The sequence below is a fragment of the Bubalus bubalis genome, chromosome 1 (assembly GCF_019923935.1).
Source record: "Bubalus bubalis isolate 160015118507 breed Murrah chromosome 1, NDDB_SH_1, whole genome shotgun sequence".
NCBI classification, from domain to species: Eukaryota; Metazoa; Chordata; class Mammalia; order Artiodactyla; family Bovidae; genus Bubalus; species Bubalus bubalis.
Window position 1 is genome coordinate 179,649,147 of NC_059157.1, and position 15,574 is coordinate 179,664,720.

General features: G+C 50.3%; 1 protein-coding gene across 1 annotated transcript in view; it reads left to right on the plus strand.

Annotated features, from left to right (window-relative positions):
- Positions 1 to 15,574, plus strand: part of KY (kyphoscoliosis peptidase) — a 49,769-nt gene that overhangs the window by 16,316 nt on the left and 17,879 nt on the right. Inside the window, exons 4-8 of the mRNA XM_025291408.3 lie at positions 2,178 to 2,252; positions 4,201 to 4,263; positions 7,696 to 7,778; positions 11,569 to 11,677; positions 13,601 to 13,718. Coding sequence (XP_025147193.1) covers positions 2,178 to 2,252; positions 4,201 to 4,263; positions 7,696 to 7,778; positions 11,569 to 11,677; positions 13,601 to 13,718 — 448 coding nt within the window. The remainder of the gene's footprint in view (positions 1 to 2,177; positions 2,253 to 4,200; positions 4,264 to 7,695; positions 7,779 to 11,568; positions 11,678 to 13,600; positions 13,719 to 15,574) is intronic.

Here is a 15,574-nt window from a genome sequence, read left to right on the forward strand (position 1 = left end):
CTTTAGCCTGCTAATATGATGAATTACAATCACTGATTTTTTCAAATATTGAGCTAACCTTGCTTTCCCAAAATGGTATATTATTCTTTTACTATACTGCTGGATTTAATTTTCTAATATTTTTTGGAGAATTTTTATGTTTATGTTGACAAGGGATATGAATCTATAGTATTCTTTTCTTATACTGTCTTTGTCTGGTTTGGGAATCAGATTGATGATGGCCTCATAAAATACATATGAAGTACTTGCTGCTCTTCTATTTTCTGAAGGATCTTGTGCAAAATTGAAAATTAAAACTACTATGACAGTTTTGTTAGAATTTGCCAGTGAAATCTTCTGGACCTGGTTTGGGTTTGCTTTTTGTTTGTTTGTTTTTGAAAAATTTTGAACTACAAGCTTAGTTTTAAAAATACATATGGGAAATTTCAGGTTATTACTCCTTCAGTGAGTTTTGATCATTTATAGCTTTCAAGGAAATGGTCCATTTCAGTGGCATAAATTACCTATATAGAGTTATTTATACTATTCCTCATTATTCTTTTAGTATACATGGGCTCTAGAGTGATAGCCCTCATTTAATTCCTGTATTGGCATCTTGATCCTGATTTGTGTCTTGTCTCTTTTTATTTGGCCACTCTAGTTAGAGGTTTATCAATTTTACTGATTTTTTCAATGAACCAACTCTTGGTTGTGTGGATTATTCTGTCATTATTTCTTCAAATATTTTTCTGCATCACACTGTTTCTTCTCTATTTCTGGGATCTCAGTAACAGGAATGTCAAATCTTCAGGTACCATCCCACAGGTTCTGTTCACTGTTTCCCTCTGTTGTTCCTGTTGAGTAATTCTATTGCTCTCTGTTCAAGTTCACTGACTCTTTTTTTGGTCATCTCTACTTTGCTATTGAGTCTATGCAGGTCTTTTTTAAATAATTGTATTTTTCAGTTCTAAAATTCTTATTTGTTTCTTCTTTTTATCTTCCAAGTTTTGCTAGTACTTTGTGTCTTTTCATTTATTTCAAGACTATTTACCTCACTTTTTAGAACATGGTCATCATGGCTGTTTTAAAATCTCTGGCTGATAATTCCAAAATCTGTGTCACCGTCGGGTTAGCATCTGTTTATTTTCTTTTCCTTTTTAAGTTGATATTTTCCAGGGTCTCTCTATACCGAGTAACAGGATTTTAGCCTTTGCCAGGTCTGCACTGCACAGGCACCACACAGCAGCCAATCAAGCCATTGTTTTATACCGTAGTTTAGTTCTCAAAGACTGTGATATAATGTTTAGGATGAGCACGTGCACAATGTGAATGAGATCCATTCATGTAGAGGTGACCTCAGGAGTTCATCCATAACTTTATGGAATTGCTCTCTTGATTCCCTCCTCTTTACAACCCACTTGCCAGTCCTCCAACCCTAAATCTTGGGGCTTTAGCTTTCCTACTCTTCTGGGTGCATCTTTGTGTCTGCATCTGGAAACAACCAGTGGAGAACAGAGAGAGGGAAAGAAATCAATGAGTATTTTCCCCTACACTATTGGGAATCACAGCTTCACTGGTAACCACCTCCCTTACAAAGACTTAGGTGTCTGTTGGGCCACCAAACTCACTGCTGCACTGATGCCAGCAGAATTTCCCTGGGGGCTGAGTCAGGAGATGAAAGAAAAAAGGGAAAAAACAAGAGAGGGTTTCCTCCACTATGACTCTTAGAGTTCTCCTTTCTCACTCCACAAGCCAAAAGAAAGAGCTTCTCTTGGAGCACTTTCTATCTGCATCCACTGTGCCCTTATGCATTTGCGTCTGCCTTTGAGTCCAATCTAGGTAATGCCATAGGGGAAGGGAATGGTCAACTCTGCCAATTGGATGATGCTTTAAATTCTCATCTTCTTCCCCAGTTTGCCTTCTGTCATTTGCTTTGAAGCATCCTCAAATAGTCGGTCTATTCATTCTTTCCAATGCATTGAGTACGAGAGACACGGTGGAAGTTGTTTACTCCATCTTGCCCAGATCTGGAAACTGTCTGCTTATTTCTTGCTTTGGGGTTTTGTAAACAAAAATTATCTGCATATTGAAAAGAAAGGTCTACAACCAATTGTGTGCTGTTGTTCAAACATCCGTCATGAGACATTGCACCCTTTTCTGGCAGCATCTGGCTGAGAATATCACCTATTCCTTTGCAGGAACACAGCTGACTGTGGAGGTCCACCCTCGGGATGCCATGCCCCAGCTCTTCAAGAAGTTCTCCTTAGCTAAACGTACGTGCGTACAGGGCTGCTCGTGTTTGGAGGGGTGGCACGGAGGGCTGGGGCAGCTGGAAGGGCCAGAGCCCAACCCGGGGAACCTTCTGGGGGAAGGAGGAGTGACCTGAGCCTACACACAGGGAACCAGCAGAGCCATGGCAGCTTCACCCTGGGACACTCTCTTCTCCACACTCAATAACCCCTGTTCTTGGGTCACACAAGGCATTTAGCTAAACGCGAATTTCATCACAAGAATTTTGTTGTTCTTAGACGCCGTGTATTGACTGCTTAAAAAGTGGTATGCACTGTCCGTAAACACTGTACACTCAATAGGTTTTTAACTCTTTGTTATTCACCAGTATTAGCCCTACTTTTTAGATCAGCAAAGGCTCAGAAATGTGAGATAACTGCCTGTCTCCTGATTAGGAAGCAGATCAGAACCCAGGTCCAAATGAAGCCCATGCCCTTAGCCACTGTGCTTGGCTGCCTTCCGTGCTCTGCACACGGGCCCAGACCCAGGCCTGTGACGTCTCCACTGCTCCCTTCATGGTCCTTACCCTGTATCTGTCCATCTTGGGGCTACACAGGGGCCTGGAGAAACTCCAGCCAAGGAACAGAAGCTGCAGAACAGCCCAGGCTGAGGGGCACTGCATGTCCACTTGCGGGGTGGGGAGCTACAGGGCAGGTCCCCTACGGCTGCCTGGTCCTACAGGCCTCAGCAGCCAGGAGATCGGGAGGCCAGGCCCTGGGAGTCAGCTAGCTGGGTCAGATCTCAGCTGTGGGACCTCAGGCAAGTAGCTTAACCTCTCTTTTGTACTCAACTTCCTTATGTACAAAAGGAGGAAAATGATTCAAGGTCCTTCAAAGGATTGCTGTGAGGTTACGTGAGACAGTCAATAAAGCACAAGCCAGGCAATAGTAAGTACACAAAAAATCTGGCTACTATTTTGAACCCCTATCACTCTACCGAAAAATGTAGATGGAAACAAAATATGAACGGAAGAAAGACAAGGCCCACTGTTTCTCAGAATGACCTACGTACATTTGCAACCTTCTATTTTTTTATTTACAGCCAACAATGACCTTCAAGAGCAAAGAATAACTTCCCTTGGCACCCCTATCCCCAGCTCCTCTTGGTTCCATCCGGGACCCACATCTTCCTGACCTAGTTTCAAATCAGCAAGAAATTATCTCCTGTTGTTTATGGAGTCTAATGACAATTAGTGACCATTCTGCCTTACTGGGCTCCCCTGGTGGCTCAGATGGTAAAGAATCTGCCTATAATGCAGGGGACCCGGGTTCAATCCCTGGGTCATGAAGATCCCCTGGAGGAGGGAATATATCACTACCTACTCCAGTATTCTTGCCTGGAGAATTCCATGGACAGAGGAGCCTGGTGGGCTACAGTCTGTGGGGTCGCAAAGGGTCGGACATGACTAAGCAACTAACACACACACACACACACACACACACTGCCTTAATAGTCCTGCATTTATAGATTTGATTGCCCTTGAACCTTCCTGAGGAATATTTCCCCTCTTTCCCCTTTCATGTCTGCTCATGGTCAGTTCTCCTGAGATCATCTGGCAGTGTGAATTGACTGACACCCTCAAGATCTCCAGCTGTGGTCCAAGACGGCAGGAGCATCCAGTGTGGAGGCAGGAACAGGGACTCCAGGCCTGTTTAGTAATCCCAAGCCTCGATGTCCTAGAAAATTCTTTCTCTGCTCACAGTCTGAACTCCTCTTTCTTGTCATCCCCCATTGGCTCTGAGTCCTCCATATCTCACCAGAAAGCCCAGGGCAATCCTAGCAGTAATTTGGTGGTGGGTGGGAATGAGAGCAAGAATACTGTGAGAGGGAGAGTGAAGATGAGGGGTCAGAACCACCACACAGAGAATCATCTGTGTTTGCCTTTCTATTTCTTCTGAAGTGTCTCTACCCCTGACCTTTGGGATATTGTAGGTTTACAAGTTGATAAAAATGGAAACACAAGACCCCGGCAGCCTGGAGGGAAAGATACCCATGGTAAGTTGCAAAGCCTTCTTGGGGTTGTTTTCTGAGATTGGGTTAGCCTCATGAGCCAATCTGCAGTCAGTTGGAAATGGCTCCCTGGAGCGGTCCAGGTCCTTAAAGCTGGGTATCTGGGGCCATCTCGGGGCTCAAGGGACAAGAGTATCATGATTGATTGGCAATGTCTGCTATGGACACAGGTGGAGAAGTGAAAAGCTCACACACCAGATGTGATCCCAAAGCTAAAGCACAAACCCCACCAATAACAAGGCAGCCCATTATGGGAAACATTAGAACAGAATTCAGAATTGAATTAAGTTTTAAAGCAAGTGTCTGTAAGGTAGGAGGCATGTGAATCAGCAGAGTGAGACAGGGGAAGAAATCCTGAAGGGGTGATGGACAGCCTGGGCTCGAATCCTAATTTTGTTCCTCACTCACATTCCCATAAAGAAGGCTGAGCACCAAAGAACTGATGCTTTCAAACTGTGATGTTGGAGAAGACTCTTGAGAGTCCCTTGGACAATGAAGAGATCAAACCAGTCATTCCTAAAGGAAATCAACCCTGACTATTTATTGGAAGGACTGATACTAAAGCTGAAGCACCAATACTGGAAAAGACTCTGATGCAAGGAAAGATTGAGGGCAGGAGGAGAAGGGAGTGACCAAAGATGAGATAGTTGGATGGCATCACCGACTCAATGGACATTTGAATTTGAGCAAGCTCTGGGAGATAGTGGAGGACAGAGGACAGAGGTCATGGGGTCACAAAGAGTCGGACACAACTGAGCAATAGCAACAACACCTTCCCTGTGCCTCAGTTTCCCCCTCAGTAGACCAGATGGCATCTAAGGCTTAGTACAGTTTGTTACTTCTTCCTATTGTTTTGGTTTAAAATGAGAATAATTTAGTTAATGCCACTGGTATTTTAAATGTATTTATGCAAAATCATATTCAAATCTTACATAATCTGCTCAAAAAGTAAATTTAATGAGGCATAAATCATTATGGGTATTTTTAATGTTCAAATATTGTAAAATGGAACCAAGAAAGGGTAAAACTAATAATAGGGTTTTCAGTCCCATTTTAGAAATGCCATCCTTCTTCGAAATGGGGGCAGGGGAGACCTCATTTGCAGAGCTGAAGCTTGTTAAACGTGTAAGTCCATTTCATATCCACTTAGGTCACCATGACGGCCCTTGTCAGAGGTGCAGGAGCCAGAGTCCATGGGGGGAGAGGACACTGAGATGGGGGGAGCTCAGCAGGGCCTGCTGCTGCATCCCCATCCCTTCTGAGGGCCCAGCTGGGTGAGGGCCCCATGGTGGACCACCCAGGATAGGCTCTGAGGTGATCTGAGTGATCAGAGGGGAGAAATCCCAGCTCTGGCATGAGACAGGTGAGCCGTGATGGCACTGGGTTTCCAGGGAGCCTCTGGGTAAGACTGTGCAAGACAGAAGTCTGGAGGCAATCAGGGGAGGGGAGCCAGGGAAGGTCTTGGTCCTTGTAGAGGAGCAGAAAATGAAGAAAGAAGACGCTGGGTTGCTGAGCAAGGCCGCAGCCTCAAGTGGAGTTTGCACTGCCTGCCCACCCACCACACACCCTGCCTTCTCTTAGGGCAGGAATAGCCTCAGATCCTGGTGTGTCAGAGGCTCCCCACCCTGCCCCATGTGAGGACTACTGCAGCGGGTTAGCAGGGACTGAGGGAGCAGACAGACGTGGCCAAAGCCAATCTGAGCTTGAGAAGGAAGTGAAAGGCTTCGGTCCTAACAGGAAGGGGCCCGCATCAGTGGGGACACGCAGAAGGATCCGTGTGGCCTGCTCCTGACGCTGAACTTGACTGGAGCCTGGGATCTCCTCTGTGGCTGGACAATGGCCAGCTCCCTAACCAGCTGGCGGTGCCTCACATGCAGTGCCAGCCCAGGGAGGGTTGCAGAGCAGCTTAGGCGAGAGCTGGTGGTGACACCTTGTCCCCACCAAGGAAGCCACTGCATCCATCTCAGTGGGAACAGCAGCTCTGCCTCCAAAAACTCTCTCCAACTCCTTTACACTCTGACTTACAGCCCCGGTTCTGACTGCTTGCTGCTTTGCTCCTCCTGTAGCTTGTGTACCTACATAAAAACATTTAATAAATTATTCTTCTGCTTAAACTAAAAATAGAGGGGGCTGTCCTCAAAGGATGTGTGGGTTACACGCAGGAACAGCTCCTCACTGGGCACAGAGGTTTTATATCCCTGTTCTGTGCTTGCCTGCAAAGGACCCCCTCTTTGCACCCTTCCAGGGAGCAGAGCACCTCTAATCTTACCACATGATCCACTATCTCATTCACTCCCCCAGGTACCCCACAGATACATGCTTGAGGCCAGGCTACTGGATTCAGCAACTCCCAGTGAGGGAGACGTCGGCCAGCCATTCCAGGCCATGTGTAGTCCCACCAGGCACTTTCCCCATCGCTCTGCTCCTCCCAGGCTTGCTGTCATGTCCTGTGGCCCCCAAAGCACCCCTCACTCACCGCCCCCTCCATCATGACATGGCAGAATGAGAGTTGACCCCCTGGAGTTGGGGGATCAGTGCCCCTTTGGCTCCATCCTCCTCTCACTCCCTCCCTGACCTCCCACCCAGGTTGCCTGACTTTGGTCAGCCGGGGCCTTGAATAAGAAAGACCCAGCCAAAGCCCAGGCTCTTCTCTGGGCTGGGGCAGGGGTTTGCTGCCTGTCCATCCTTGGGTTGCTCTGACCATTGATCAATTAGCTCTGCAGTAGCTACCTGAGTCTGCCCTAGGTCTGGACTCCCTCTGAGAAAGGCAGGACATGGGTGAGGGATTCTGAGACCCAGCCTCCCTTGGGGGCCCCCCCACCTTACCTTAGGCACCTGTTGCCAGAACTCTTAACTTTCTCATGGTGCATGCAGTCAGTCTCCAGCTGATTACGGGCAAGGGAAGAAGCCTGTCTGGGTGCCAGACGCACCTCACCGCATGGAGGCCCAAGTGGCCAAGAACCACCATGCCCTCCTCCAACACCCAGAGTGCCCTGCAGCACAGCCACCCGGGGCACCAAAGCCAGGGCATCAGGGGCCAGCAGCATTGCCTGGATGCTTCCCACAGAGCACTGTTTCTGGAAAAGCTAGCAGAGAATCTGCAGAAACCTACCTGGTGGGAGAAGGGATTCTGTCGCAGTCTGCCTGGGGCTGCTGAGTTCACTGAGGTGCAGTCTCTTTACTGCTGACTTCCCAGGTCTCCTTAGGGTCCCTGTGAATCTCCCAGAGGACTAGAGGAGTTGCGACAGTTCCCAAAGAGGAAGCGTTCTAGGAGATCTAGCTCTTGAGAGCAGTGTTTCAGTCTAGGAGTCATGCTGAAGGTCAGGCAGTCATGGCTCCTCACAAAGACAGGGAGGCCTGTGCCAGGCAGTCCTGTTGGCCAGTCCCAGTCACTGACCAGCCTCCCTGTGTTTCCAGCCTACCCCTGGGATCGCTCCAGCCTGAAGTCCATGCCCCTGGACCTGCGGCAGTTTGAGAAGCTGGACACCTATGCCTCACAGGTAGGAGAGCCAGCCCCTCTGCCTGTGTGCCCCCTACTCCTCAAGACAGGTTGGAGTGTCCTAACCCAGGGTGGCAAAGCCTCTGTCTGACCATCGTGAGTGCATCCTGAGTCCCTTGGGTGGTGGTCCTGAGTGCCTTTCCACAGCGTGTGGACAGGGGACAGAAGGCCCAGGACACAGGCCACTTCATTCCCCCACCCTACCTACAGTCCTGATGCTCTCACCCTGGGCCATGCACCTTGACCCATCCCCTTGATAGACGCCTCTGATTAGCCCTGTCTGTCCTCCTTTACCCATTTGGGCATTGCTGTTGCCCAGCCCTGCCAGCCCCAGCCCATGCACGGAGGGAGCGAAAGGATGGGGGAGGACCACGAATGCCAGCACCCACGTGACTCCAGCTGTCCTCACCCTGGGAGCACGTGGGCAGCTGCGCTTCCATACCTCTGGGCCTGGGGGCATCTGGGGTGGGGCTGGGTCAGGGGCAGCTACAAGAGCTGAAGCATTAAGGATATACTGGGGTCCTGGGAGTCAGGCAGGAGCCTCACCACAGAGAGTCTGATTGGAGCAGCCAAGGAGCTGGACCCATTGCTAAGGTCACAGTGAGCCGCCTAAGCTAGTAAGCCAGGAGCTCATTGTTGCCCTAGAAAAACCGCCCTGGGGTGAGCACACGGAGGGTACTCAGGAACCTTGCTTGTTGAACTGATGAGTGATGATAGGCGCTTGGATCAAGAGAGTCCAATTCGAGGCAGGGACGTCAGTAGGAGGACATCCAGCTGTCCAGGCAGGATGAGGCATCCCTGGATGAGGCAGGGACGTTGAGAACAAAGAGGAGCTGGAGGCAGAGAGGGGGGCCCCCCTCCCCAGTGTGTGTGCAGTGAAGTGAAGATGGGGAGAGGGGCTTGCCTGTCTCCGGGCCGGGTAGTGGAGGACTGGAGGGGCAGGTGCTCGGCACAGGGAGTGAGGAAGCAGGAGCATGTGTCAGGGGATGATGAGTTTGTTGGGATGCAGTGAGCTCTGGTGCCTGCGGAAATGACCACTGGGCAGCTGCATAGCCAAGCCTGGACCCGTATCCAGGCTGGAGAGAAACCCTTGGGCCAGAAACCCTACCTTGGGAGCCGTTAGATTCAGTTAAGAGCTGAAGCCCTAGAGAGGGCATCATCTTGGGAAAGGCAGTCCAGGGATTCAAAGGGCCTGGATCCACCTGAGGTCAGGCAAGATCTGGAAGGATCAGTGTTCTGGAAAGCGCAGGCATGGTCAACAGCATGGGCTATTCACTCTGGCCAGGCGAGGCTAGCACAGGGTCCTTTCCATTCTTCAACACTGAAGTCCTTCTTACTTTTTGGTAGGGGGAAGCTCAGAGGAAGGCTGGAGGCCTCCAGTAGGCTCCAGCAAGCTGAGGGGAAATGAGGGGGTGAAGGAGGAAGGAGTGGAGAGAAGATCCCACAGAAGCCTGGCAAGGAAGGAAGGCTGGACCTGGGAAGTCCAGGGAGAGAGACTGGGAGGTGTTTTGAAGAGACATGGCAGACAGGAGAGCATGGGAAGGAAGAAGTGAGAACAGAGCCAAGCAAGGGCACTGCCTGAGGAAGGAAGAGCAGGCTCTGCTGAGGCACAGACCTGGACCGGAGGCCTACAGAGAGGCTGGCTGAGCAGGAGGGAAATCTTATTGGTAAGGAAGCCGTGCCTGGGCCTTGCGGAGTCTGAGGCCAGGTCTTCTGCGAATCAGGGAAGGAAAGGGAGGACATCCAGAGTCTGAGCAGGGTGGGGTAAGTTGTCACAGCCTCCAGAAGGGATAGACAGACTGCTGGACAGGCCCGGAGAGCAGTGTATGAATGGGGACCAAAGGACCAGAATCCACAGAACTGAAGCCAGGGGTTAACTCAAGAGTCAGCCAGACTATCATGTGGGCCTACAATGTGTCGGGTGTGATTCTAGACCCTGGAAGAGGGACAAAGACAAGGACCGTGGGGTTGGAGCAGCTGGCCAAGGCGGGACATGGGAGGGGCCTGGAGGTCTCCCTGTGGTCAGAGGGTGGATCCTGGAGATCCCGTGTGAGCAGCGGAAACATGCCAAGACAGAACAGGTCAGGAGAATCTCAGGTGGGGACTGACCGAGGTGTGGACAACCACTGCAGAAGTAAGCCCCCAGGTGCCCCCACTTCTCTAGAAAGAGTGATCAGGGCTGCCTCTACAGCAATGCCAACCCTGAGGGCCCCTGCTGGAAAACCTAACTTGTTCTTTTTTTCGAAATTATAGTAAATATACGTGACATAAAATCTGCCATTTGAATCATTTTTAAGTGGCATTAGTTACACTCCCAGTGTTGTACAATCATCACTATCGCCTTCTTCCAAAATCAGCCTAAATAGGAACTTTGTACCCATTCACCAATAACTCCCCATTCTCTCTCCTCCCAGCCCCTGGCAACCTCTAATTCCGCTCCTGGGTATAAAGGCCCAAAAAACAAAGACAGATCCTCAGATACTTGTTCACCAATCCTCCTAGGGGCAATATTCACAATAGCCAAAAAGTAGAAACAGTGTCAGTGGCCATCAGAGATGAATGGATAACCAATTTACTATCTCCACGAATGTATCGAGTATTTCATGTAAGTGGAATCATACACTGTGTCTTTTTGCATCTGACTTGTTTCACTTAGCATCATGTTTTCAAGGTTCATCCAAGTTGCAACATGTAGGAGAACTTCATTCCTTTTCATCAGTTCAGTTCAGTTCAGTTCAGTCGCTCAGTCGTGTCCAACTCTTTGAGACCCCATGAACTGCAGCACACCAGGCCTCCCTGTCCATCACCAACTCCCATGGATGAGTAATATTTCATTGCATGGATATACCATACTTGGTTATCCATTCATCTCTGGCCACTTACATTATTTCTACCTTCTGGCTATTGTGAATATTGCCCCTAGGAGGATTGGTGAACAAGTATCTGAGGATCTGTCTTTGTTTTTTGGGTGTATATACCTAGGAGTGGAATTGCTGTGTCACATGTTAATTCCATGTTGAAATTTTTGAGGAACTACCAAACTTTCCCACAGCAGCTGCATCACTTTACATTCCCAACCAGCAATGTACAGGGATTCTAATTTCTTCACATTTTTGCCTTTGTGTGTGTGTGTGTGTGTGTGTGTGTGTGTGTGTGTGATTGCCTACCTTTTTTTAAACTACAGTCATCCTAGTGGGTGTGAGGTAGTATCTCACTGTAGTCTTGATTTGCACTTCTCTACTGACTAATGATAGGCTTCCCTGGTGGCTCAGAGGTTAAAGCGTCTAATGATAAACATCTTTTTATATTTTTATTGGCCATCTAAATTTTTGGAGAACTGTATATTCATGTCCTTGGCCCATTTTAAAATTGGGTTTGCTTTTGTTGTTGAAATACAGGAGTTCTTCGTATATTCTGGATATTAAACCTTTATCAGATATATTATTTGCAAATATTTTCTTCCATCTGTAAGTTATCTTTTCACTGTCTTAATATTGTCCTTTGATGCACAGAAGTTTTTATTCTTATGAAGCTCAATTAATCCATTTTTTCTTTTGTATCCCATGCTTTTAGCATCATATCTAAGAATCCATTGCCAAACCCAAAGTCATGGTGATTTACCCCTGTGTTTTCTTCTAGGAGTTTTATGGTTTAAGTTCTTATATTTAGGTCACCGATTATTTTTGAGTTAATTTTTTATACCGTATGACATAAGGGGTCCAACTTCATTCTTTTGCATATGGATATCCAATGTTCAGGCCCTGATGTAGCACACCCCTCCCACTCCCCAGGTGACAGTCAAGAGTGGCCTTGAGGAGCTGGTGAGCGACCTGCTCCAGGAGGCCCACAGTGACCTGGAGATTGTCCGTGCCATCTGGATCTGGATCTGCCACCACATAGGTAGGCCCGCCTCTGGAGCTGCTGGCTCTGGGACACTGTTCCCAGAGGAGCATCTCTGGGCTTAATTCCATCACCAGTGTGTGTGCAATAAGATGGAAGGTGGAGGAGAAGGGCTCCCAGCGTTCAGTAACCAGACTAAGGAAGGTTAACTCATATGCACCTGCTGTCCATGTTTACTCCCCCGAGTCTGTGCGCTCCGTGAAGGGCCAGGGGTAGAGATCCCTGGCCCTTTGCCCACAGCCAGAGCTGAGTCCCATCACCCAACTACAGCCTTCCCTCAGTCCTGCCTTCCTGGTCGACCTGCTCCACAGAGATGAGAACCCAGAGCAGAAGGTCATCTCCAGGAAGGAGGTGGCTGGGGATGAGTCAAAGTTGTTTGAAAAGTTACTGCAGCACCAGAGGTTTCTCAAAGCATCCATGCCAGGAAGGGTGGGCACCCCTCTGCTTGTTCCTTACTGCCACACCAGTGACCTCGCCGCCACTCTCGGCCTGGTCTCCAAGTTCTGAGAGCCAGGGGCCACACAGCTGCCCTCAGCTCTGCACAGGACCCCCTCAGCTGTCTGACCAGCTCAGGCCAAGCCCCAGGAGGTTGCTAAGGGGAAGCTGGCTGCTGCCTCCTACAGACCATGGAGAAGCCAAGTGGCAGGATGGACTTCTAGAGACTTCCCTGTGGCATAGTGACCAGCGAAGATCCCCTATCTGCTGTCACTGGGCTTTCCTTTTGTCCTCCCAGAGCGGCAGTTAGGGACGCAGCTTAGAGGATGAACTCACCTAACACAGGTAGGCCATCTGGCCACAGGACCTGAAGGGCCACCTTCTGCCACGTCAACCTCAGCAGTTCAGCCTGGGCCTAATAAGGGAGCAGGATGGGAATCAGAACATCTGATATGACTTTGCGTGCAGCCCCCACTCACACACACACACAAACACACACCCTCACACACACACACCCCCTCACACACACACCTTCACACACACACACCCACACACATACACACCCTCACACACACACACACACCCTCACACACACACCTTCACACACACACACCCTCACACACACACACACACCCTCATACACACCCTCACACACACCCTCACACACACACACCCTCACACACCCTCACACACACATACCCTCACACACCCTCACACACCCTCACACACACACCCTCACACACACTCACACACACACATACCCTCACTCACACACACACACATCCTCACACACACACACACCCTCACACATACACCCTCACATACCCTCACACATACCCTCACACACACACACATCCTCACACACATACACACACCCTCACACACACCGTCACACACACACATCCCGTGGGCACATATGGGCACACACACACCCTTTGTGCCCTCAAAGTCCACAGTGATTTCTGCCTCAAGGCCTCACACAGGTCTTAGGCTCTCTCGTTAGCCAAGTAAAGTGGCCTGTCTTCTCTTTTGGGGACTAGTGTTAACAGTAACTCAGCGTGCTCCATGTGGGTAGCGTGAGGCCTTGGCCTTGGGGCTGCAGCAAGGGTGGGGGAGCAGCCTCACTGGCTCTGCTTACACAGCTGTGTGCTCGTGGGGACATGTGGGCAGAGCCCCCAACTGCCCAAGTGATGTGTTGGTCCCGCCCCTCCCAGCCCCTCCTCAGAGACCTAAAGAGCCAGGTGGCCCCTTCTGCCAATGCCTTGCGCTTCCTCCCACCACCCAAGGGTACATTTCCCAGATATCACCCAGCCTGGGGCCCTGTTCCCTTCAGTCCACAGCAGCCTCTCCTGGGCCCAAGGGAGGCCAGCCCACATGATGCTGGAAGCAGAGCAGAGGGCAGGGGCAGAGGGGTGGACCCCTCTCTCCTCTGCACCAGCCTGCTCATCTCCAAGGACCTGGTTCCTCACAGCCTCCTCTGCTCTCCAGAATACGACATCGAGGCTGCCCAGGAGAAGGACCGCCAGGCCTTCAAACCCACTGTCATCCTGCAGACCCAGAAGACCAACTGTGACGGCTACGCTGGGCTCTTTGAGAGAATGTGCAGGTACAAAGGGCTCCCAGGCTGACCACCCTGACCCAGCGCCTCCCCCTGCCAACTGCCCTGTGCCTTCACCCACGCACTGGGCCTGAAATGGGAGTTTGCAAACTCTACTCTGAATCCAAGTGAGTCTTGAAAAGGTCAATTTCTCCCTTTTTAACACCAGCATAATTGACTTTGTACCATCTGCCGGGCTTCGTGATACATTAACATAATGGCAGATGAATGCACAGAGATAATTTGGTTATAAAAGGCCCTTTTTCCACCTTCTCCCATCTCTGTGCAGCTGAAGGTTAGAAGAATGGCAGATGTGGGAATGCCAGGACCATGGCTGCAGGCTCCAGGAGGACTATGAAAGGCTGTCCTCGGGGCTGGCGCAGGGGCCTCTTGGGGGAACAAAGTCCCCCCACCTGAAAAAAATGTGTCCGTTGGAAAAGCTGAATCACTAGGGCAGCAGCTCGTCTCTTGGAGCTCTTGGGCTCTGTTTCCATTACTCTGGGAGCAAGCACCTGGCCAGGATGCCTGGGGCGGGGTGGGGGGAGGAGCGGGGGGCGACGCAGAGGTGGTGAGAGCAGGCGAGTGGCTGGTAGGGAAGGCATTGCTGTTTGGAGACTCACTGCCGGTTCTGTGTGACCTGGAGATGGACTCCAGGCTGGGGGAACCCTGCTGGCCCCACAGTTTCCTGTGCCCACTGTCTAAGTTCTGCCGTGTTCCTCCAGTAACAATCAGCCAGCCCTGGGGGCCACTGCAAAGCCCTTCCCCAGGGGGGTAGACAGACTGCACCCACTGCCTGTGCTGGCCTCTGGGAATGAGTCTTCTCAGGCTCCCAAGCCTCAGCCGACCAGAACTGCAGGGGGCAATTCATCAAACCAAGAGTAGAGACGATAACTAAAGTGTCCACGGGAGGTAATGGAGTGACAGTGTTGTACCACAGCCATACGGTGTCCTGCTCCCAGGGGGACACGCCACCCACTCCAGGCCTGACCCCCAGCCCTCCAGGCTCCCACCCTCATCACCACCACCCATCACAGACACGCTGCTCCATCCCTTCTGTTCTCTCTGCTCTTCCTTCCCCTACCTCCAAGCCCACCCCTGAGACCACAGCCCCCGAGGGGACCCGAGGGTCAGCGGGCAGAGGATGCCAAGCCCTCTGCAACCCACCCCCCCACATTCCCACGCTACCCCAGACCCAGGCACCCCACATACATTCAGGGCTTCTAGGAACCCGGGTCCTCACCAGCCCCCTGCCCTGGCTCCCGGGCCCTAGGTTCTGAACAAGACTAAAAGCTCACACTATTCTCATAACGTCCTCCGAACTGCAGCCCCTCCTCCCTTCCAGGCCTCCCCTGCTTCCACTGCCCGCACTTCCGCACTTCCGGCTAATCCTGCTCCATCTGCTCGCCTCGCCTCTCAATGCTCTTCAGGCCCCACCTCTCCCTCCCCAGATGCCATCAACAAACCTATACACCAGCTCAGGTCTTGCTTAGGCTTTTATTTAATCACTTTTCTAAATTAAAAATAAAACTTAACTATAGGTGATTTATAAAGTGCATAGAAGAAAACAGAAGAAAATTAAGCTACCCTGAATCCTACCAGTTAGAGAACACTTAACATTTTGTCCTATCGCTTTCTGGACTTTGTTCTCTCATATAGGCTTTGCCTATGCTCATTTCTTCTTATAGGTTTTACATGTCTTCGTGTCTCCCCCCACCTTCTTCTTTCCCTTTGAACATCCATCTCAGAATCCTACACACAGTAGGCCCTCAGTGACAGGAAATGACAGGACATTCCTCACAGACTTGTATGAGTTGGACCTTCTTTTTTTAAATAAGGGAATACGAACCTAGCGTCTTTCAGAGTGT